The sequence below is a fragment of the Macaca thibetana genome, chromosome 1 (assembly GCF_024542745.1).
Source record: "Macaca thibetana thibetana isolate TM-01 chromosome 1, ASM2454274v1, whole genome shotgun sequence".
NCBI classification, from domain to species: Eukaryota; Metazoa; Chordata; class Mammalia; order Primates; family Cercopithecidae; genus Macaca; species Macaca thibetana.
Genome location: NC_065578.1, coordinates 22,992,705 through 23,015,365, shown reverse-complemented (window position 1 = coordinate 23,015,365; position 22,661 = coordinate 22,992,705). Strand labels below are relative to the sequence as shown.

The following is a 22,661-nucleotide window of genomic DNA, read 5'->3' as shown; positions in this document are numbered from 1 at the left end:
GAGACCCAGGCCCTTTACTGAGCTCCCACCCCCTGCAAACAGGTCCTCCTTCTTTGAGTCCCCTGACCCCATACAGGGACCCATCTCTCTTGCTCCTACTTCCTCAGAGAACCTACAACTCCTCACCTTGTCACTGGCTATGTCCCTAAACCCTCACTCCCACATTGAGCCTCAGCCCCACACTGGCCCTTCCCTCCTCCCCAAGCCCTCTGCAAAGAAGAGTTCTCTGCTACCTTGGCGAAGCCCTGGAGGCCACCAGCTGCACCCAAGGCCTGAGCTGAGCCTCCAGCCTCTCTGTCTGCCTAGCCAGGGTCTCCAGGCCCCCTGAGTTTCCACGGTTCCCAGGTGAGACCAGGAACCCCCACAAACTCAATGGCCCCCCACTTCCCTTCCACAGGGAGGCTACTGAGGTCCTCAAGACGTCGGAAGATCCTCTACGCAGACTGCCAGGCATCCCTGAAGGTGTCCTGCACCTACAAGGAGGATGAGGGGCTCTACACGGTCCAGGTGCCCTCACCCTTCGGACCCCGGGAACAGAGCACCTACGTGCTTGTGAGAGGTGAGGGCATGGGTGTGTGCGAGGTGGCAGCAGAAGCCCAGAGACCAGGGCTCTGCCCCTCGTTTGCTGTGGAACCTTAAGCAAGGGCCCTACTGTCTTGGGGCCTCAATTTCTCTGCCATAAAATCAGGGCTTTGGGTTGGGGTCTCCAAGACTCCACATGACATCCTGTGACTCTCCAAAGGAATGTGGCCTGAGAGTTAGCCCGGCTGGAGCCAAGGAGGCGGGGAGCTGAGTGTGGGGCTGGAGTGATTCTGGCCACTGCTTAGGGCCTGGGTTCACATCCTGGCTTTGTCACTTCACCAGCTGGGTGACCTTGGGCAGGTCACTCACTCACCTCCGTGAGACTCAGTTTCCCCATCCAAAGGGGGGAAGGCTGCTCTGGGGCTGGAATTCATTATTCCACTTGTTCAGGTACTTGGTGTAAAATGGGCCCCCAAGAAGTGGTACTGTCACCCTTCCCTCAGATACTGCTATGGGGGTCGGGGGACTAATATTCAGGCCCCAGTCCTCAAGATCAAAACAGCCCCTGGAGGATGGATGAGAAGAGGATGCCGGATGGGAGTGGGAAGGGCCTGTCACCAAATGGCCACTGACTAGAAGGGCCTCCCTCTCACCCCCGTGTTTCAGATGCTGAGGCCGAGAACCCCGGGGCCCCAGGCTCGCCGCTGAACGTCCGATGCCTGGATGTGAACAGAGACTGCCTCATCCTGACCTGGGCCCCACCCAGTGACACCCGGGGCAACGCCATCACTGCCTACTCCATCGAGCGGTGAGTCGGCCTCTTGAGTGGCAGAGGCCCTAGGGTTAGAATTCTGTCTGGCTGTGGGAGCCACAGCAAAGAGGAGGCCCCATGCCTGGCCTCAGAGAAACCCCACAGCCCCGCTCCTCAGAACAGGACAGGAGGCAGGCTGTGCTGTGTCATTTAGGGGCAATGGAGGGGCATCTGTGCCTCCAAGTCTCTGTCATGCTGATACCTGGAATTCTACACTGGAGTCAGCTACTGCCCTGTGGACCCTCTAGAGCTGACCTGGAGGGGCGAAACAGGGAGTGCTTGAACCCTGAGCACAGTGGATTCGTGGGCTATTTTCCTTCCTGAATGACAGAGAGAGATGGAATAGCACTGATCCCAAGGGAGGAGGCAAACAGGTAGACAGCCCAGAACCTCCGGCCTCCTTCCTGTGTGGCCGGCTCTGAAGGCCCAGCTTGAGGAAATAGCTAATGCTGCCACAGACGGGCTCATGACCATGCTAGGGGCGCGCCTCATCTCTTTCCATCCTTACAATGACCCCGCTCTAAAGAGAAGGGGACTATCTAATGCCCCCTCCTATGGATAGGGAAACCAAGGTATGTGGGGAGATGACTTTGCTCAAAGACACATTTGTCATTAGTGGTGGAGACAAGACTTGGACCCACATGTTATGACTACCCCAACCAGCTGGTAACAATAAGGGTAATGTGCACTGTCACACTGCCTGGGACAATGGTACCAAGAGGGTCCAGAGAGCCCAGGCTTGGAGGGTCAACCTGGAATGCACGCCAACTTAGGGAGGGGACAAGCTCAGGTGGATCCTAACAGTGTGACCTTGGGCAGGTCTGGTCACTCTCTGAGCCACAGACCCTGCATGTGTACAGTGAAGGTGACCACACATGCCCCCAGAACTTCCAGGGAGATGAAACAAGGGCTGGGTGTGGAGGGCACAGCACAGCCGTGGGCTCACGATGATCCCCCATGAAAGGCACTGCTGCTGGTCAGCATCAGGGATGGTGAAAAGGTCTCCCGGGGACCCAAAGTTGGAACCAGCCTCTTCTATTGGAGAGAAGAACTTTAATTGGTAGAGATGAGCTCGGCAGGCTCCCCCAGTTAAAGAAAAGCCCTCAGGCCGGGCGCAGTGGCTCACGCCTGTAATCCCAGCACTTTGGGAGGCCTTGGCAGGTGGATCACGAGATGTCAGGAGTTCGAGACCAGTCTGACCAACATGGTGAATCCCTGTCTCTACAAAAATATGAAAATTAGCCAGGTGGTAGTGGCGTGTGTCTGTTATCCCAGATACTCTGGAGGCTGAGGCATGATGATTACTTGAACCCGGGAGGTTGTGGTGAGCGGGGATGGTGCCACTGCACTCCAGCCTGGCAACAAAACAAGACTCCGTCTAAAAAAAAAAAAGAAAGAAAGAAAAGGAAAGTCCTCGTAGAGGCTCACTTTGGGAAGGTGTGCAGTGTGGGCAGGGGCTGAAAGGGGGGCCTGTCTCCAACAGGTGCCAGGGTGACTCTGGGGAATGGGTCCCCTGCCATGAGGCCCCCGGAGGAACTTGTCGGTGCCCGATCCAAGGCCTCGTTGAAGGTCAGAGCTATCGGTTCCGGGTGAGAGCCATCAGCAAGGCGGGCAGCAGCCTCCCCTCCAAGGCCTCAGAGTTGGTTGTCATGGGCGACCATGATGCAGCCCGGAGGAAGACAGGTGGGTACAGAGGTCCTAAGCGACTTTCTAGAACATCAGTCAGGGAACCCTCAGGACTACCTCACACAGGAGACAATCTGGCCCTCAGGAACCCCGAGTCTGATGGAGGAAGCACAGCCCAGGCCTCAGTAAACACTAGTCTGACGAAGGAGACAAAGGCCAGCCCTCGAGAACTTCCAGTCTGATGGAGGAGGCACAATCCGGTCCTTAGGAACCCCTAGCCTGAGAAGAAAGATACAGCTAGTCTAATGGGCGAAACCAAACCGTCCATGGGAGAGACCAGTCTGAGGGAGCACCCCACCCCAGCACCTGTCAGATGTCCTTCAGCTCGAGTGTGAGGACACGGCCCTCTCAGCCCTCGGGAGCCACGCTGACTTGGGTGTGCTAGAAGCTCCACCATGGCAGGGTGCCCGGCCCCAGGCGCCTCCTTCCTCCTCTCTGTCTCCACTTGTCCCAAGAGAAAGAGCGTCTACCAGGGCCTGAGAGCAGCAGGGCTCCACCTGGGACTCCTGAGAAAGCTGAGGTCACAGGGCACCTGTCTGAGGTTGCACAGCGAGGGCTGCAAGGCCAGGACCGGGACAGGGCAGGACACAGAGCCTGGTGTGGGGTAGGCCCTGGCCTAACTCCTCCTGTCCCACCCCCCACCCTCCCATGCTCCCTTCTCATCCTAGAGATCCCCTTTGGTCTGGGAAACAAGATCACCATCAGCACAGACGATTTTGAAGGTATGCGGGACCCTCCTATGTAGTTCTGGAATCTGTATCGTTCTGGAAACTCTGTATAGTTCTGGAAACTCTGTATAGTTCTGGAAACTCTGTATAGTTCTGGAATCTGTATAGTTCTGGAAACTCTGGGAGGTGAGCTGGCAAGAAGGCAGAAACTGTCCCTGTGCAGGGTGTGGGGGATCAGGACAGGTGGGGCCTAGTCGGAAGCAGCCAGAGTGCTGGGGTCACTGTGGCCTATCTGGCTGTGGCCCTCCTGGAGGAGGGAACACATTGGGAAAAGTCCTGGCCAGGGCAGGGGGAGACCTGGGTTCTGGCCCCAGCTCTGCCCAGCATTGCTGGGTGACCTGGAGCCAATTACTACCCCTCTCTTGGGGATGGGTGGAGATGTAGTTCCCTCCTCCATGGAATGAGGCGCTGAGATTAGGGGGTCTCTGAAGGCCCACCCATCTCGGCCCCGGGTGACTCTGATTCCAGATACTGTGACCATCCCCTCACCGCCGACCAATGTCCACGCCAGCGAGATCCGAGAGGCCTACGTGGTTCTGGCCTGGGAGGAGCCGAGGCCCCGGGGCAGAGCGCCACTGACATACTCCCTGGAGAAGGTAGGGGACCCCGAGGCCCCAGCCCCAGGCCAGCCTGAGAAACAGCGTGCTGTGGGACCCAGGGCAGTGTCCCCTGGGGAGGCCGTCAGAGAATAAAAAGGAGCCCCTGGCTGGAAGGGCCCAGGCATGGCCGCACATAGAGGCATGGGGATGGATTGAATAGCCTTTGCGGCTACCTCTAGCCCTGGGAGGCCAGTCACTGCGGGCCGTTCCTGAGGCTGTTCATGGAAGTATACAAAATACAAGGCACAGACAACAATGACAATATGATCCACCACTTCCTGGGTACCTCCCTGCCCCCAAGTCGGCTGGCATCAGACCACACACTGGGCCAAGCACTTCTTGGTGGGACTATGTTGGGATGGAAACGAGGCTGGTACCCTCCAGCCAGGGACAGGAACCAGCAGCACTTGCAGAGCCTACGGAGTGATTAGCACTAGGACGTGGCTCTCACTGGGGATTGAGTGGGGGCAGGGGAGACCCCGGCGAGGATGCAGCAGGTCTTGTAGAGTGGACTTCACAGTGGAGGGGAGGCAGGATGGTGGAGTAGAAGACAGCATGGGTGTTAAAATCTGTTCAAATCCTGCCTTCTGCTGTGTGATCCTGAGTGAGTGTCCTAACTTCTCTGAGCCTCAGTTTCCTCCAGCATAGAATAGAGAACCTGCCCTGTGAAGATGAAATAAAACACAGCCCGCAGCCAGAGCCTGCAGTCCCCGGGATCTGTCAGTGCTTCCCAAGGAGGTATTCTTGACTATCTCCCTGAAGTCAGAGACTAAGTTTATCTTCTCACTACTTTCTGTGCCCAGCACAATGCCTGGCACAAACCAGGTGGACAGAGAAGGTTTAGGGAATAAATGCATTTAAAATTTTCAGGGAGGAATCTCTGGCTCTGGTTATCCAAACGGGCCTCTCTTTTCACACTCATGGGTAATCCTTTTTCTCTGACGTAGGAAAGCTATAGATAATTGGGGACTGGTTTTGCGAGGTGGTAGGGTATCATGGTGGCGATGTTGGCGTCAGACTGCTTGGGTTCAAATCCTATCTCTGCTACTTACCAGCTGTGTGACTTTGGGCAAGTTACTTAGTTTCTCTATACACCTGTTTCTTCTTCCATAAAATGATAATAATCATACACAGCTTGTAGGGTTAATGTGAGGATCAAATTAATTAGCGCGCATAAAGACTTAGAATAGAGCCTGGCACACAGTAGGAGCTCAGCAGTCTTCATGGTTTCTTATGGTGATTTCTTGTCCTGCCTGGTCTAGGCCACTGACAGCCAGACGGGCTTAGGAGGGGGAAGACCACAGAGGATGGAATCAGTGGGTCCTCTGATGCTTCTAGGTCTTAACTCTCTTGCCCAGACTCAGCAGAAACGGTCTCTGGATGCCTCTCTCATCTGTATCACCCTGGGCTCTTCACCCTCCATCTGCCCAGAGACTCAGAGTTTCTGGCTGCTTTCTGGGTCCCTGACACTGTGGAGAGTAAACAGGTTTGCAGCTACCCACACCTGAGAGAAGTGAAATGCCATATCCACCAGTTATTAGATGCAGGACTTTTGGCCAAGTTACCGAAACTCTCTGAACCTGACTTCCCTCAGCGGCAGAGAAATTAACACCTTCCTGCAGGGTTATTGTGAGAACTCATTCTTTCATTCATTCATTTGCCCCAGAAACATAGATGGAGCACCTGCCATGTGCCAGTGCTGTTCTCGGTCCTGGGGACACAGCAGGCGGGGGAGGGAGTGCCGATGATAAACGGGGTAAATCAGTAGAATATTACGCACAGTAGTGAGTGGTAGGCGCTAAGGAGAAAGACGTCGAGCAGGGAGGGGAACTTGAAGTGTGGGGAGAGGAGATACTGACGTTTTTAGATGGAGTGGCTGGGAGGGCCTCCCCACTCCCCAGGAAGGTGGGTTTTGAATAAAGGCCTACAGGAAGCCAGCCAAGAGATTTCTGGGGGAAGAACATTCCAGGCTGAGAGACCAGCAAGAGCGAAGGCCCAGACGGAGGTGGGACTTGGGCCCTTAGGGAACAGCAGAGAGGCACAGAGACTAAGAGCAAAGGGAACGGTGGCCAGACAGACCGAGGGGTCAGGCCATGGGGAAGCTTTTGCTCTGAGGGAGATGCAGGGCTTGGCAGAAGGGAACAGAGAACAAGACGGAAGGGGGTTATAGGTAGAAACGGAGGGGAGACCAGCCAAGAGGCTATTCAGATCATTCAGGCGCGAGGTACTGACAGCCTGCATCAAGGTTATGGTGGGGAGCGTGAGGGCGATAAAGCATGGCTGGGTTCTGGGTAAATTTTGAAGAGTGAGTTAACTGGGTTTGTTGATGGAGCACATTTAGGGCATGAGACAAAGAGAGGAAGAGCCAAGGGTGGCTCCAGGGATTTCACCTGGGGGACTGGAAGGATGGGGGCCACCAACACAATGCAGGTGTGGGAAGCTCTGGAGCTGCATCATGGACAGGCTGGACGTGAGGTCTCGGTAGGTATCCAGGTGGAGAGGCAGAGAGGCAGATGGGGCAGAGCTCCGTGCTCAGGGGCAGCCTGGGCTGAGTATAGAGGACCATGAAAGCACATGGGCTGGGGACAGAGATCACTGGAGGCGACCAGTACAGAGCCGGTCTGGGCAACCGCTTAGCCAATGTGAGTTCCTCTGTTTCTTCAGTCAGTCATAGGTAGTGGCACCTGGGAGGCCATCAGCACGGAAAGCCCTGTGAAATCTCCGAGATTCGCCGTTCTGGACCTGGAGAAAAAGAAGTCATATGTCTTCAGAGTGCGAGCAATGAACCAGTATGGCCTGAGCGATCCCTCAGAGCCCAGTGAGCCCATCGCCTTGCCGGGCCAGCCAGGTACCCTCATGATGCAGGGGGTCGGGGAGGAGGCAGGCCAGGCCAGGCTCAAGACCTGAAGCTGCAAGGACAAAGCCCTGCCCACTTCCCTGTCCCTGCTCCCTTCTACCCATCATGAAGCTGAAAGGCAATTTGACCTCAGGCCTGGGGAGTTTTAAGACATCAGAAATTACATTTCTCTGGGCAGGAGGCTCATGGAGGGAGACAGCCTTCTGCTTTTTTCCAGATCAGCAATGAATGGGTTACAGAGTGCAGCTGGGTCCCGCACAGCAGCTGTGTAAGCGAGTGGTCCCTCCATTCTACAGGTCTCTGGCCTGCCCCTAGACCCTGCAGCTCACTGCCAAGCAGCCCCTGGCACCCTGCCTGGTGGAAGTTGAGCTGTCCCACCTGAGCCCTGGCTTACCAGGCAGGACACTGCTCATCTGCAGCATAACGGGGGACCTGGGAGAGTCATTTCCAAGCTGCATACCTTGCTGTCCTCAACTGGCAAACCCATTGTGTTTTTTTGGGTTTGTTTTTGATTTTTTTTTTTTTTTTTTTTTTGAGACAGAGTCTCGCTCTGTCGCCCAGGCTGGAGTGCAGTGGCGCGATCTCCACTCACTGCAAGCTCCGCCTCCCAGGTTCACGCCATTCTCCTGCCTCAGCCTCCCGAGTAGCTGGGACTACAGGCGCCTGCCACCGCACCCAGCTAATTTTTGTATTTTTAGTAGAGATGGGGTTTCACCGTGTTAGCCAGGATGGTCTCGATCTCCTGACCTTGTGATCCACCCGTCTCGGCCTCCCAAAGTGCTGGGATTACAGGCGTGAGCCACCGCGCCTGGCCCAAACCCATTGTTTTAAAGGGCCTCATTACTGCTCCTACCTCTGGCTCCTTCCTGAGTCTCCCAATTGCAACTCCATCCTGACCCCAGCTTCCCAGGGCTCCCACCTCTGAGACCTCTGGATTCTGAGGTTCTTTACCCTTTCATCAGATTAGAAGGTTCCCTGTAGCTGCCATCACAACCAGCCCTTTAAGGAACCTTTCTACAGTGCCACCTTTGCAAGAAAAGCCTGGTTTGCTGAAGGTCCCATTTGGAGAAGATTTCAAAGTTCTAGATTTGTTCTGCTTCAATAACTTAGAAGGGAAAAAGTACACACACGCACATGCACACGCACATGCACACACAGCACATATGAACAAGTTGGTGAGCAAGTGGTGTTTTTCTTTAATTCTGGTGAACATTTGGTTTTGATTTGGGGCCTGGCCAGTGAGCAGTTTGTCATCAGATGTGGGCAGTCTCTGGACCATAAACCAGACTTAAATTATACCAGGCAAGGCTCTGGTATAATTCAGAAAGGAAGGGAGGGCAGGGCTAGAGGTGAAACCTTCAAAGAGGTGAGGGGTGAAGACCTGGGATAGGCAGGACCCTTAGGAATAAGAATAAGAAGAGAGGAGAAAAAATGGAGCAGGTCAAGGAACAGAAGCTTGGAGGAGTCCAATATTTGGGGGCCAAAAGAAAATAGAGAACCACCAAAGCATGTGTAAGGAATTTAGAAATAAAAAGAGAACTAGGAAGATCATGCACCTGCCATCCATCAGTCCATCTATCCATCTATTCATCCAACTATCCATTTATTCATCCATGAATCCACCTGTCTACTCATCCATCCATTCATCCATCCATCTATCCATCCATCCATCCATCAATCTATCCATCCATCCATCATCCATCCATCCATCTATCCATCCATCCATCTATTCATCCACATATCCACCTGTCCATCCATCCAACCATTCATCCATCCATCCATCCATCCATCCATCCATCCAACCAACCAACCATCTATCCATCCATTCATTCAACCAACTATCCATCTATCCATTAAACAAGTTACAGCAGCCCCTACCTCAAGGAGCTTAGTTTCAGGGAGCCACGAAAATCGGTAGAGAAGTTTCAAGGAAAGAAAACTGAGATTAAAGATAAGGACTGAGGAAAGCTATCAGATTTGGTGACTTTTGAGTGAGAAAGAGTGTGTATGTAAGGATGAATGAGTGAGTATGCTTTTGTGCTTTAGTGAGGAAGCAGAGATGCTCGGAGGTAAGGGGAGAGAGGACTTTTAGGATACACTTCTGGGTCTATGGAAGAGTTCCCAAAGTCCCCAGCAGGTCAGGAATTCATGCACCTTGATTGCTGTGGGAGGTCCTTCTGGCCTCTCCCCATGCTCCTCCCCTTCCCCAGCCTGTCAGAGCCATGTAACTCAACCTTCTCATTCAGCCCATGTTTCTATTTTTTAGCTACCCTCCCTCCTCCAGCTCAAGTTCAAGCTTTCCGAGACACGCAGACCTCTGTCACCCTGACATGGGATCCCGTGAAAGACCCAGAGCTCCTGGGTTATTACATCTACTCCCGGGAGGTGGGGTCATCTGAGTGGCAAACAGTTAACAACAAACCCATCCAAGGCACCAGGTACGTCTGCCCACCTGTATCAGTCTGTTCTCACACTGCTATAAAGACATACCTGAGACTGGGTGATTTCTTTTATAGAGAGGTTTAATCAGCTCACAGTTCTGCGAGCTATACGGGCCTCTGCTTCTGAGGAGGCCTCAGGAAACTTATGATTGTGGAGGAAGGTGAGGAGGAAGGAAGCATGTCTTACATGGCGGGAGCACGAGAGGGAGAAAGAGCAAAGCGGGAAGTGCTAACACTTCCAAACAACCAGATCTCGTGAGAACTTGCTCCCTGTCTTGAGAACAGCAAAGGGGAAATCTGCCCCAAAAATCCAATCTCCTCCCACGAGGTCCCTCCCCCAACACTGGGGATTACAATTCAACATGAGATTTGGGTGGAGGCACAGAGTCAAACCAGATCACCCCCCTTCCTGCACCAGGCATCCTTGAAGGGAGGCCATAATAATAATGAAGCCCAGCGTTTCACAGTATTTACCCTGCGTCAGGTACTGTTCTAGCATTTTTCCTATGTGAGGTCATCTAGTTCTACCTGCAAGCCTATACGTGTAGGACTATTATTTTTATTATTTTACAGATGAAGAAACTGAGGCTTGGAGAGGTTACATAAGGTTACATAACTTGCCAAAGCCCCTGTAGCTTAGTAAGTGGCAGGACTGGGACTTGAACCCAGATGGTCTTTTTCAACAAACCTCATTGAGAATGTGCTATTTGCAGGACTCCATGGATAGAGATGACCATGCCTTGGTCTCATCCCTCCAGGAGCTTACAGCCAGAGAGAGGTGGGGAGGGCAGAGCAGTGGAGAGCTTTGGAGCCAGGGAGGCCTGCGTTCAGGCTCCACACCACCCCTCACCCTTTCTGTATTAGTCAGGGTTCTCTAGAGGGACGGACTAACAGGATACATGTACATATGAAAGGGAGTTTATTAAGGAGTATTGACTCACACAATCACAAGGTAAAGTCCTACAACTGGCTGGCTATCTGCAAGCTGAGGAGCAAGGAAGCGTGTTGGAGTCCTAAAACCTCAAAAGTAGGGAGGCCAACAGTGCAGCCTTCAGTTTGTGGCCGAAGGTCTGAGAGCTCCCAGCAAACCACTGGTGTAAGTCCGAGTCCAAAAGCTGAAGAAATTGGAGTCCAATTTTCAAGGGCAGGAAACATCCAACGTAGAAGAAAGATGAAGGCTAAAGATCATCCAGTCTCCTCCTCCATACTCTTCCACTGCTTTATCCTAGTCACACTGGCAGCTGATTAGATGGTACCCACCCAGATTGAGGGTGGGTCTGCCTCTCCCAGTCCACTGACTCAAATGGTAATCTTCTTTGGCAACACCCTCACCGACACACCCAGGAACAATACTTTGCATCCTTCAGCCAATCAAGTTGACACTCAACCATCACCCTCCCTAAGCATCAGTTCCTTCCTCTGTAAACCAGGAGGGTGGGGCCACATTCATGGCCTCTTGACATTCCAACTCACACTCCACTCTGAGGTTCACTCCTCATCCCCTGGCCCTGAAAGACCCTCATCCTAGCAGGCACAGTGAGTCCTGGGGCTTCTGGGCTAGTAACTTCTCTTGATATAGGAGCTCTGTCGGGGAGAGGGCTTAGGTGATAATACCTCTCCCTTTCCTTTCCATCAGACAACTTGCCAAGCCCTTGAGCACACCTGACTGGGCTGCCTGCACACTGGGCCATGAGCCAAGGTCATCTGACCGAGAAAAAGGAACAGCCCCAGTGCCCCATTGGTCTTTGGTGCCTCACAGTTAGCTGTGAGGGGTCCCTCATAATTTGTTACTAGAAACAGATAAAATTCCCAAGTTGGAGAATAATCAGGTTTTTGACAAATTAGCTCAGAGTCAAGCTTATCCCTAGAATAAGACCTCTCCTCCAACTTGCATTCAGCTGTGCTTCCCTGAAGGGGAGGGCAGGGGTTGGAGGGCTGGCACGAATGGGGTGGCATGACCGAGGGACATGGCATACAGAAGTGAAGATGGCATGCTGCTCTGGCATGTCCAGAGAACTTGTCCCATATGTGCATGTCATCTGTTACATGTGTCATGACTGGAAAGAGGCTAAACCCTGCTGCCCAGGAGTTGGAGCCTAGGGCAACAGCAGAAAAGGAGCTAAGTTGGGCTGTGGTGGCCCAGGTCACTGTGGAATCATCAGGCTCCACAGAGCCTGGCTCGCAAAAATGTCTGAATGAATGAATGAATGAATGAATGAATGGTGGGTGGGCAGGTGCTACACTGGTGCTCAGGAGACCTGGCTACCATCTGGGCTGAGCCCCTAATTGGCTGTGTACTCTTGGCCATCTCGGCCTCTGTGGTAGTGCTTCTCTACTCGTAACATGAAAAAACGGGATCGTTTCACCCCTAAGGGCCCTTCCAACACCCAAGACTTTGTCCTCATCTCCAAAAAAGGGATAAGTAACGGCATCTTCCTCAGAGGGTGTTATGAGGAGCACCTGGTGGATAGACATAAAGTGAGTGCCAGACAAGGGCATGCTGCTATCAGCATTATTGTCATTGTCATCTGTTGTCAACGGGGTCTGGTCTGGGGAGTCATCCCAGCCTCCCCTGTTCAGGTGCTGCCTGACCATCACCCACTTCAGTGCTCCCTCTGTCCCATAAAGCCATGTTCCCCCTTTAGAGGCACTTGTCCCCAAGCAGAGAGCTTGCTGCTCTGCCAGCTGTCAACACTTGATGTGACTGAAGTCCTGGGGACTCCTCAGGGACCACTAGCTGAGAGGAGCTCCCTGCAAAACAAGATTTGCTCTAGGAGAATGTTGATAGGTAAAAAGAGAGAGAGGGCCACAATTTGGGTCTTATCAAGAAGGGACAGGATGAAAAGGACATTTTTCTCTAAGCCAGAGCATCCTTGCGTGTCTCTGGATGACAACTGTCTTTGAGGGCTCTGAAAGGACTCCGTGTTTTTGCATCACAGCATTAGTGCAGGTGTTAACAGCCACATGTTCTTTTTCAAGGACAAAGCCCAAAGTCTTGAAGATGTACCATGTGGCGCTTGGTCCAGGGTTGGCTGCCTTTGCTTTAAATTAGGACCTTTCCTAGCGTGTTTGCATGTTAAGGGTGGATCTGGAAAAGCAAACATCCTTTAAAACCCTTAGGTCTACCCCCTCCACGGTGTCATCTCGGGCATTGCCATGGGATCAAGGGCAATATTTTTAGGAAGAATTGACCTGGAACTTTCAAATTCTACCACGCTGGTGACCACTTATTCCACAAAGTTGTTCTAGAAAGTTTGGGAATGTCTCCAGGCTGTTTGTACATCCGTGAAAGCTGCACGTTTCCCTCCCAGGTTTACAGTTCCCGGGCTGAGGACGGGCAAGGAGTATGAGTTTTGTGTCAGGTCAGTCAGCGAGGCTGGGGTAGGCGAGAGCTCAGCCGCCACCGAACCCATCAGGGTCAAGCAGGCTCTGGGTGAGTCCAAGGGCAGGTCCAGCCTGCAAACCTCCCTGGGCTGGGCGGGGAACTGGGGCTCATAGACCACATCTTGGAGGGCCCAGTCCTGGTGGCTTGTGGCACACACGACCTCTGAGGGAAACTGGAGCTGGCCCTGGCTGCCCTTTCCTTTGGGAAGGAAGTAACCATGGCTTGAGGTCATGGGATGAGGCCTGAGCAGCTCTAGCGGGTGGGGAAGCCTTAAGGCCCAGAAACCTGAGGCTCCGATGCCCTCCTGAGGCACAGATACTGCTGGCTCAGGGAAAAACCCCTGGAGTAGGGCCGGCACCAACTGGGGGAGGCTCATCGGCTCCCTCAGGCCCCACTGTCCAATCCAGCCACCCTAGGGAGCAGCTGTCCTCACCTCCTTACCTCCCTGTAGCTACCCCATCTGCCCCATATGGCTTTGCCCTCCTGAACTGCGGGAAGAATGAAATGGTCATTGGGTGGAAACCTCCCAAGCGTCGTGGAGGTGGCAAGATCCTGGGCTACTTCCTGGACCAGCATGACTCAGAAGAGCTGGACTGGCACGCGGTTAATCAGCAGCTCATCCCCACCCGGGTCTGCAAGGTAAGGCTGGAAGGTGGCCCCAGCCTGTGTCATGACTGGTTTAGCAGAGACCGGAGGGCAGTGCTTGAGTCTTGAAGTCTGACAGAATCTGACAGAGGTCTCAAGTTCCCCTGCCTCAGCCATCCAGATCATTTTCCAATGCAGACCCACCTTGAACAGAACTGTTTAGAGCCCCCAAGAATCCCAGCACTTTGGGAGGCTGAGGCGGGTGGATTGCTTGAGCTCAGGAGTTCGAGACCAGTCTGCAACATGTTCAAAACCCTGTCTCTACAAAAAATACAAAAATTAGCTGAGTGTGGTGGCACGCACCTGTAGTCCCGGCTACTCGAGAGGCTGACACGGGAGGACTGCATGAGCCCAGAAGGTTGAGGCTGCAGTGAGCCATGTTCATGCCACTGCACTCCAGCCTGGGTGACAAAGTGAGACCGTGTCTCAAAAAATAAACACAAAAGCAAAGCCCCCACAGACCTCCTGCTCTGAGTCGCTCCGCATCCCTCCCCCAGCCTCAGTCTCACAGTTTGCGTTTCTGCTCTTCAAGGTCAGTGACCTTCGTGAAGGCCACTTTTATGAGTTCCGTGCCCGGGCTGCCAACTGGGCAGGTGTTGGCGAGCTGTCGGCACCCAGCAGCCTGTTCGAGTGCAAAGAGTGGACAATGCCCCAGCCAGGTGAGAGGCCTGCAGGCCTGAAGTCCAGTGCCTGCCCTTCCCTCCTTCCCCAAACCTACCCAATGAGATGAAGGCCGCAGCACTCCTCTGTGCATTCAGGCTTGCACTGTTTGTCCTGCACTCCAGGCCCCTGACCCTTCCACAAACCCACTCTGTAATTCCTGACACAAATGGAGTCCTAAGCCTGTCTTAAAGGACCCCTGATCTGGGCCATCAACTGGCCCAGCACAAACTATTTCCCAACTCGAGACCCTGCCTGCTTCTGGACATAGACCAATCTCCAGCCCCAAAGGTGCACTGCTAGGGTGAGCAACTAGTCCTGGTTTGCCTGAGACTTTCAGTTTACTACTGAAAATCCCATGTCCCAGGAACCCTCTTAGTCTTGGACAAATGGACAGTTGGCCACCCTACCCACTGTTCCCATTAACCCTGTAAGCCTTCTCACCAATGAGCCCCTCACCTCTCACTGAGGAAGGAGAATCACACCTTTCCATCGTTTTGTTCAGCTCAGTTCTGTTTTCTACACAAAACCTCTACCTGAGTGGCAGATAACTAAAACATGATGCTTTTGACAGCAACAATTATAAACAACTAATATTTATCGGTTACCTACTAGGTACCAAACACTTTTCATAAATTATCTCACTAATGCTCACAAAAGCACTATATTACAAGAATTATTATTATCCCCATTTTACAGATAGGGGGATAGGAACAAAGAGGCTAACTATCTCGCCCAAAGTCCCCATATCTGGAAGAGGTTGAGTTTTGACATGAACCCCAGAGGTCTGACTCTAGAAGTTACACCCTTGGCCCCCACACTAAACACTGAAGCACTTTAGAATGATTAGTGCTGTCTGGGATGGGGATGGGGAAGGTCAGGGAAGCTACTAGGAGGAGGGGAGGCTGAGCACATTTTGAAAAGTGAACCCTGTTTCAGGCCCAGAGCCAAGCTTTGTCATGATGCCAAGGTTGGCCCGGGCTTGGCGACACCCAGAGCAGGCCCTTCCTGGCTTCATTGTCACTGATGGATTGACAAGCTTGTTGACTGACTGCTGGGCTTGCTGCCCACCTGGCTGGCTGCCTGGCTGCCCAACTCACACATCTCTGCCCATCTCTCATTTGTCACAGGCCCCCCGTACGATGTACGGGTGTCCGAGGTGCGGGCCACGTCCCTGGTGCTGCAGTGGGAGCCCCCATTGTATACGGGAGCTGGGCCTGTCACAGGCTATCACGTCAGTTTCCAGGAGGAAGGCTCTGAGCAGTGGAAGCCAGTCACCCCAGGCCCCATCTCTGGCACCCACCTGAGGGTAAGTTCTTATGCCTTCATCTTCTGACTGGCCCTGAGCCTTCCCTGCCACTAGAACATTAGCACCGGAATGACCTCCAGACATCGTTGCCCTCACTTAATGGCAGCAGAGGACCAGAGAGGAAGAGCGATTTGCCTAGGGTCACACAGCAAGTTGGAGGTGGGTCTGGCTGGCTGGTGCCCATATCCTGCTCCATGCTAGGCAGGCACCTCCGTAAAGACTCACTTGCTATCAGACAGGTATATCACCATTTGCCCATGCATGCCCCCTGACCCTGGAATTCTGCTCCTGGGATTGAATTATAGAAAGGTAATTAGGCAAATGTGCAAAGATCTAAGGATAAAGATGCTTCTTATAGCCTTCTTTATAATGGCCCAAGCTAGAAACAACTGAAACATCTATTAGTAGGGGTGTTGCTTAAGTTCATCACAGTGTATCTTAAAAGTAGAATCCTGTGCCAGGCAGTATAAAGAATAAGGCAGTTAAAGGAACAAGGCGGTGTGAAGAATGGAGATGGGCAGGGCATGGTGGCTCATTCCTTTAATCTCAGCACTCTGAGGAGGCCGAGGTGGGAGGATTGCTGAAGCCCAGGAGTTCGAGACCAGCCTGGGAAACATGGAGAAACTTCATCTCTACAAAATAAAAAAAATTAGCCAGGTGTGGTGGTATACACCTGTAGTCGCAGCTACTCGGGAGTATCACCTGAAGTGGGAGGATCACCTGAGCCCAGAGAGGTCCAGGCTGCAGGCAGGGAGCTGTGATCGTACCACTGCACTCCAGCCTGAGGGACAGAGCAAGACCCTGTCTCAAAAAAAAAAGAATGAGGTGGACCTACATGCATGTATTAACACAAAAAGGTATCCATCCTATGTGGCTAAGAAAAACAAAGCAGAATACAGAGTAGGATATTTATATGTGAATAGCATATAATATATATAACATGTTATATATAATATAGATAAATAAACATGTATGCATGAGTGCAAAGAGTGGACAATGCCCCAGCCAGGTGAGACTCCTGCAGGCCTGACAGAGGTCTCAAGTTCCCCTGCCTCAGCCATCCAGATCAGTTTCCAGTGCAGACCCACCTTGAACAGAACTGTTTAGAGCCCCCGAGCATCCCAGCACTTTGGGAGGCTGAGGCTACATGTTCCTTAATTTAAATGAGAAACAAACTCTAGAGTCTTTGGCTGAATGAGAAGTCTAGCAGAATCACTGGCTTTGTTCTAGAGTGGCGGTTGCTTTCACTTCCACCCGTGCGGGAGGTGAGGAAATCACAGAGTCTTCTCCTGGCCTAACCAAGACAATTCACAAACACTTAGACATGTCAGGAAACAAAGATGTCGCTGGAAGCATTATTAGCAGACACAAATTACTACCTTAGACAACCAATCAGAGTTAGACTTCCAGGTGACTGAAGGCCACTTTCACAGGCCATAGTGTCTACACCTAGGGCCAGCGTGTCTCAGGGCCTCCTTTATTTGAGGAATATTTGTAAGAATGTGATGTGGATTAGGTTCCATTTTCTGCAGCCCTAGGGAAAGGTGAAGTATTTCTCCAGCCCGTTTTCCTGGGTGCTTTTCCCCAGCAGGCAGGAAGATATGCAGTTTTTAAGCCCATTCATCAACATTGTATTAGGGAGCAGCCGGAGGAAAGAAGGCTGGCTCAAGAAGCCTGTCACAATGGGAAAGAATAAGATACTAACAAATAGGATAGGTGCATGTCCTGTTTCTACCTGGATTATGTCCTTGGAAAAGTCTAAAAAGATTTTGCCCAGGCGCAGTGGGGGCTCATGGCTGTAATCCCAGCACTCTAGGAGACCGAGGCAGATCTCCTGAGGTCAGGAGTTTGAGACCAGCCTGGCCAACATAGTGAAACCTCGTTTCTACAACAAAAATACAAAAATCAGCCACATGTGATGGCGCATGCCTGTAGTCCCAGCTACGCAGAAGGCTAAGGCAGAAGAATCACTTGAACCTGGGAGGTGGAGGTTGCAGTGAGCCGAGATCATACCACTGCACTCCAGCCTGGGCCACAGAGCGAGATTCCATCTCAAAAAAAAAAAAAAAAATTTCTAAAAAGATTTTTACGTTGGCCGGGCATGGTGGCTCACACCTGTAATCCCAGCACTTTGGGAGGCTGAGACGGGCAGATCACGAGGTCAGGAGATCGAGACCATCCAGGGTAACACGGTGAAACCCCGTCTCTACTAAAAATACAAAAAATTAGCCGGGCGTGGTGGCGGGCGCCTGTAGTCCCAGCTACTTGGGAGGTGGAGGCAAGAGAATGGCGTGAACCCGGGAGGCGGAGCTTGCAGTGAGCTGAGATCGCGCCACTGCATTCCCGCTGGGCAACAGGTGAGACTCTGTCTCAAAAAAAAAAAAAAAAAAATTTTTACCAAATGGTTCATTCTGGTGATGTCTGGGGGAGGGCCTGCCAGGGGCGCTTTAGTCCTTCATGGCATGTTGTGCTCTGTCACTTAAAATGTTTCGCAACAAGTGTGTATTTCTTTTATAATTGGAAAAATTAAAATACCTTCATTTTACAAAAAATGAAATTAAAGCCACCTCAGACAGAATCAGGGAAGACAAGCCTCAGCCAGGGGACTCTGCTGAGACCTTGAGGTCTCCTCACCTCATATAGGTGAGGTCTTCACCTATATGAGTGGCTCGCCCCCTCCGCATGTACGTTGGCCCAGGCCAGGGCAGGACAGCCTTGGTGACCTGGCACCGGCTTCTGCATGTGGACTGTTGGCCACCATTCGGTCAGTCAGCCACTGGCTAAACATTTCTTCACACCTGCTTTGATGCCAGGCCTGGACCAATTCCTAGGCATGAGAAACTAAATAAGTCACAGTTGTTGGGTAGCAGGCAACAACAATACTGTGTGATAAATGTTGCAATTGAGGGGGTCTCAGGAATTCTGGACGCTCAAAAGAGAAGGTGAGAGGTGCTTCCTGGAATCCACGTGTCTGCCGAAACTGAGTGATGAAGCACAGGCTACAGTGGAGTGAGCCAGGAGGGAGGCGGGACGGCATCCCAGGCAGCGCACTCAGCAAGGGCAAAGGCAGGGAGGTGTGAAATGGTGTGATGGATGTGGGGACGCTGAGAGAGCTGTGGTGTGAAGGGGACAGATGGAAGGACAAGAGGACAACAGGCTAAGGCCAGGTTAGGAAGACTCTAGGTACTCAACCTCGAAATTTGAACTTGACCCTGAAGGCCACTAAAAGATGTACACATCATCAGATCGGCAGAGGGAAAGATAGACTTGGAGAGAAGGGTCCCAGGGCAGAAACACCCTTTAGGAAACTGTTGGGCTGCCCCAGGTGAGGAGAAACAAAGCCTCAATCATGGCTGTGGATGGGACCTGGAGGAAAATGGCCACATTTAAGAAACATTAGGGAGGCCGGGCGTGGTGGCTCACACCTGTAATCACAGCACTTTCAGCGGCTGAGGCGGGTGGATTACCTGAGGTCAGGAGTTCGAGACTAGCCTGGCCAATATGGTGAAACCCCATCTCTACTAAAAATACAAAAATCTGCCAGGCATGGTGGCGAGTGCCTGTAATCCTAGCTACTCGGGAGGCTGAGGCGGGAGAATTGCTTGAACCAGATAAGCAGAGGTTGCAGTGGGCAGAGATTGTGCCACTGCACTCCAGCCTGGGCGACAACAGTAAAACTTTGTCTCAAAAAAAAAAAAAAAAGAAAGAAAGAAACATTAGGGAAATAAAACAGATGGAACCTGGTGATTGGTGGAGACAGCCCAAGGAAAGGATGGCAAAGACAATCCCCAGGTGTTGAACGGCCGTCTTTGTCACATGGAAAGATGAGGGACACAAGAAGAGAGAGGGTTTCCTTGTTGAGAGTGGCTCCCCGAGTGGTTTCCTGCACACTGGGGCCTGGGTTGCAGGAAAAGTCACTGCTGTCCTCAGTGCTGGTTCTTGCCCTCTGCCCCCAGGTTTCTGACTTGCAGCCAGGAAAGAGTTACGTGTTCCAGGTACAGGCCATGAATTCGGCTGGTCTGGGGCAACCGTCCATGCCCACCGATCCTGTGCTCCTGGAGGACAAGCCAGGTAAGGGTGGCCGGAGAGGCCAGAGCTCTGCCGCTGGGCTACACCGTTGGGGACGGGTGGTGTTCAAGGGAAGTTGGGAGAAGCCTGATGCTGTGCTAAGCCCTCACATTTCTCTGGCCCTCCAGCAAGCCCCTGAGGGAGGGGTCATCATCCCACATTGACACTGATTTTATTATAGCTCAGAGAAGATCAACCAGGTCACGTGCTAGTATATGACAGAATCACCCACCTCTCCCAACTATAAAGCACGTTCTCTTTCCATTCTTTTAATTATTCATTCATTTAATAAATATTTGGTGATGCCCACGTTGCACTGTGAATACAGGAGTGAATGAGAGAGTAAGATCCCTGCTCTAATGTAGGAGTAGGGGGAGCAGAGAGCAGTAAACAAGTAAACTATTGCATGAGGAAAGCGATTTAAGATAGAGATAAGTGCTTTATTATAAAAGAAACAGGATGATAGGATGGGGCAAGGTTGCTTAGCTAGGGCAGTCAAGGAGGGCCTCTCTGAAGAGGTGACATTTGAGGTGAGAAGGAGCCAGATCATGCAATGCCTTGGCAGCCACAGCAAGGAGTCAAATTTATTATTAAGAGCAACGGGCAGGCCCTGGAGGTTTAAGCAGGGGAGGGGTGTGACCTGGTTTATTATGTATAAACATCCACTGCCCTCTATTGGATCTCGCCCTCAGGTGCCCATGAGATCGAGGTTGGTGTGGATGAAGAGGGTTTTATCTATTTGGCTTTCGAAGCCCCTGAAGCCCCCGACTCCTCAGAGTTTCAGTGGTCCAAAGACTACAAGGGCCCACTGGACCCCCAGAGGGTCACGATCGAGGATACAGTTAACAAGTAAGTGAGGCGAGAGGAGAAACAACTGCTCAACGAGACCCAAATACTGTCAGAGGAGCTGGCAGATGCTCCCGGCTGAGACCACAGGGCAGGACTTATCAATGATGGCTGAAAGGTGCTGCTCGGTCTTTCTCTGAGGACACTGACTGCAACCTTAGTGAGAAGAGTGGAGAGTGCACTTACGGGACTGCAATGGCGCTATTTTTTCTTTTCTTTTCTTTCTTTTTTTTGAGACAAGGTCTTGCTGTGTTGCCCAGGCTGTGCGATGGCATGATCTCAGCTCACTGCAGCCTTGACCTCCCAAGCTCAAGCGACCCTCCCGCCTCAGTCTCCTGAGTAGCTTGACTACAGGCACATGTCACCACACCCAGCTAATTTTTGTATTTTTTTGTAGAGATGGGGTCTCACTCTGTTGTCTAGGCTTGTCTCTAACTCCTGAGCTCAACCAATGCTCCCCACTCAGCCTCCCAAAGTGCTGGGATTACAGTCGTGAGCCACTGCACTCAGCCAATGGCACTGTTCTTTTGGAGATTCCTTTTCCGTAGGGAATTATATGTGCCCCTAACTCAGTACCTTCGAGGAGACCTTCAAAGAGGACTTGGTTTCTAGCCTGGGTGCCAGGGACTTGCTCTTACAAGTTCTCTGTACTCAGGTTCCTCATCTATAGCATGTAGAGTTGGACCAGATGACCACAAGGACCCCTGTCAGATGCCCCCATGTCTCACTCCTCCCCCAGCGGCTCATGGCCTCAGCTCTGTCCAGCAAGGCATAAAGCCTACGCCTCAAGCCGTGGAGGAGGTCAGGGTGGTGTGACCAGTGCAGACCCAGTGCCAGAGAGCCCAGATAATGGCACCATTGAAGGTGGGACCCTGAGGGGACCCTGAGGAGGTAGAAGGAGGCAGCTGCCTGTGCTTCCTGACTTGGCCAGGGTCTGCTTGTGGTACAGGCTCACCAGAGGCAACCTGGACTCCCTGGCTCCCAGGCCTCTAGTGCACAAGACTAAGGAGCTCCTCCCAGAGCCTCTGCTCTCCTGTCTCTGCCAGGTCCAAGGTCATCCTGAAAGAACCTGGCCTCGAGGATTTGGGCACCTACTCAGTCATAGTCACTGACGCCGATGAAGACATCTCCGCAAGCCACACGCTGACCGAGGAAGGTAACGCACCTGCCCCGCTCCCTGCCACCTCCCCAGAGAGAGAGTCCCAAACACAAATGCGCACAGAGGTCAGCAAGAAGCAACCCAAATAAGTAAAGTGGCAATTTCCCCAGAGAAGTAGGCCCTCACCCACCCATTCTTTCCATCAACAGATATCTATTAAGGACCTGCCACAGGCCAGGTAGGGCCTGGATATTACATCAGTGAACTCGACAGACAAAAATCCCCGCCCAGTGAAATTTACATTTTTCTGGTCTCTCTTTTGCTGTCCCACTTCTTTATTTTTAAATTATTACTATTATTTCTTGAGACGGAGTCTCGCTCTGTCGCCCAGGCTGGAATGCAGTGGCATGATCTTGGCTCACTGCAACCTCTGTCTCCTGGGTTCAAGCAATTTTCCTGACTGAGCTCCCTGAGTAGCTGGGACTACAGGCGCCTGCCACCACGCCGGGCTAATTTTTTGTGTTTTTAGTAGAGATGGGGTTTCACTGTATTAGCCAGGATGGTCTCAATCTCCTGACCTTGTGATCTGCCCACCTCAGCCTCCCAAAGTGTTGGGATTACAGGCGTGAGCCACTGTGCCTAGCCTGTTTTCCCACTTTTGGTAAAAGCAAAGGTACTAGAATTATTTTTGTTTCCTTCTGTAGCCCCCAAAAACAACAGTGCAAGTGTGATGATAAATTGCAAACAGCAGTTGGTCTGAGAAATGGGGTGACAATAGGGAGTGTTGAGTACTGTGGGTAACCAGAGAGTGAATACCACGTCTAAAGGACCATCCATATTTGATAAATTAAACTGAACCAAAGCCTGTGCTCACAGCCAATGAGATGCTCTGCTCCCTCCGTAGCAACCAGGACAGCCTTTGCCCATTGTCTGTCCTGCTCGTGGCACATGAGGCCTTTTGATTTTGTTAAGAAGCAGAAGCCAGAGAGACCCGGGTTCCAATTC

General features: G+C 52.2%; 1 protein-coding gene across 2 annotated transcripts in view; it reads left to right on the top strand.

Annotated features, from left to right (window-relative positions):
- The window catches only part of MYOM3 (myomesin 3), a 59,626-nt gene that overhangs the window by 19,038 nt on the left and 17,927 nt on the right, over positions 1-22,661 (top strand). For both annotated transcript variants that reach the window (XM_050790055.1, XM_050790044.1), the window contains exons 10-23: positions 398-559; positions 1,189-1,330; positions 2,817-3,016; positions 3,688-3,741; positions 4,216-4,343; positions 7,011-7,194; positions 9,470-9,641; positions 12,956-13,077; positions 13,481-13,668; positions 14,207-14,333; positions 15,465-15,643; positions 19,600-19,714; positions 20,404-20,560; positions 21,604-21,713. In XM_050790055.1, the coding sequence (XP_050646012.1) occupies positions 398-559; positions 1,189-1,330; positions 2,817-3,016; positions 3,688-3,741; positions 4,216-4,343; positions 7,011-7,194; positions 9,470-9,641; positions 12,956-13,077; positions 13,481-13,668; positions 14,207-14,333; positions 15,465-15,643; positions 19,600-19,714; positions 20,404-20,560; positions 21,604-21,713 (2,040 nt within the window). The remainder of the gene's footprint in view (positions 1-397; positions 560-1,188; positions 1,331-2,816; positions 3,017-3,687; positions 3,742-4,215; positions 4,344-7,010; positions 7,195-9,469; positions 9,642-12,955; positions 13,078-13,480; positions 13,669-14,206; positions 14,334-15,464; positions 15,644-19,599; positions 19,715-20,403; positions 20,561-21,603; positions 21,714-22,661) is intronic.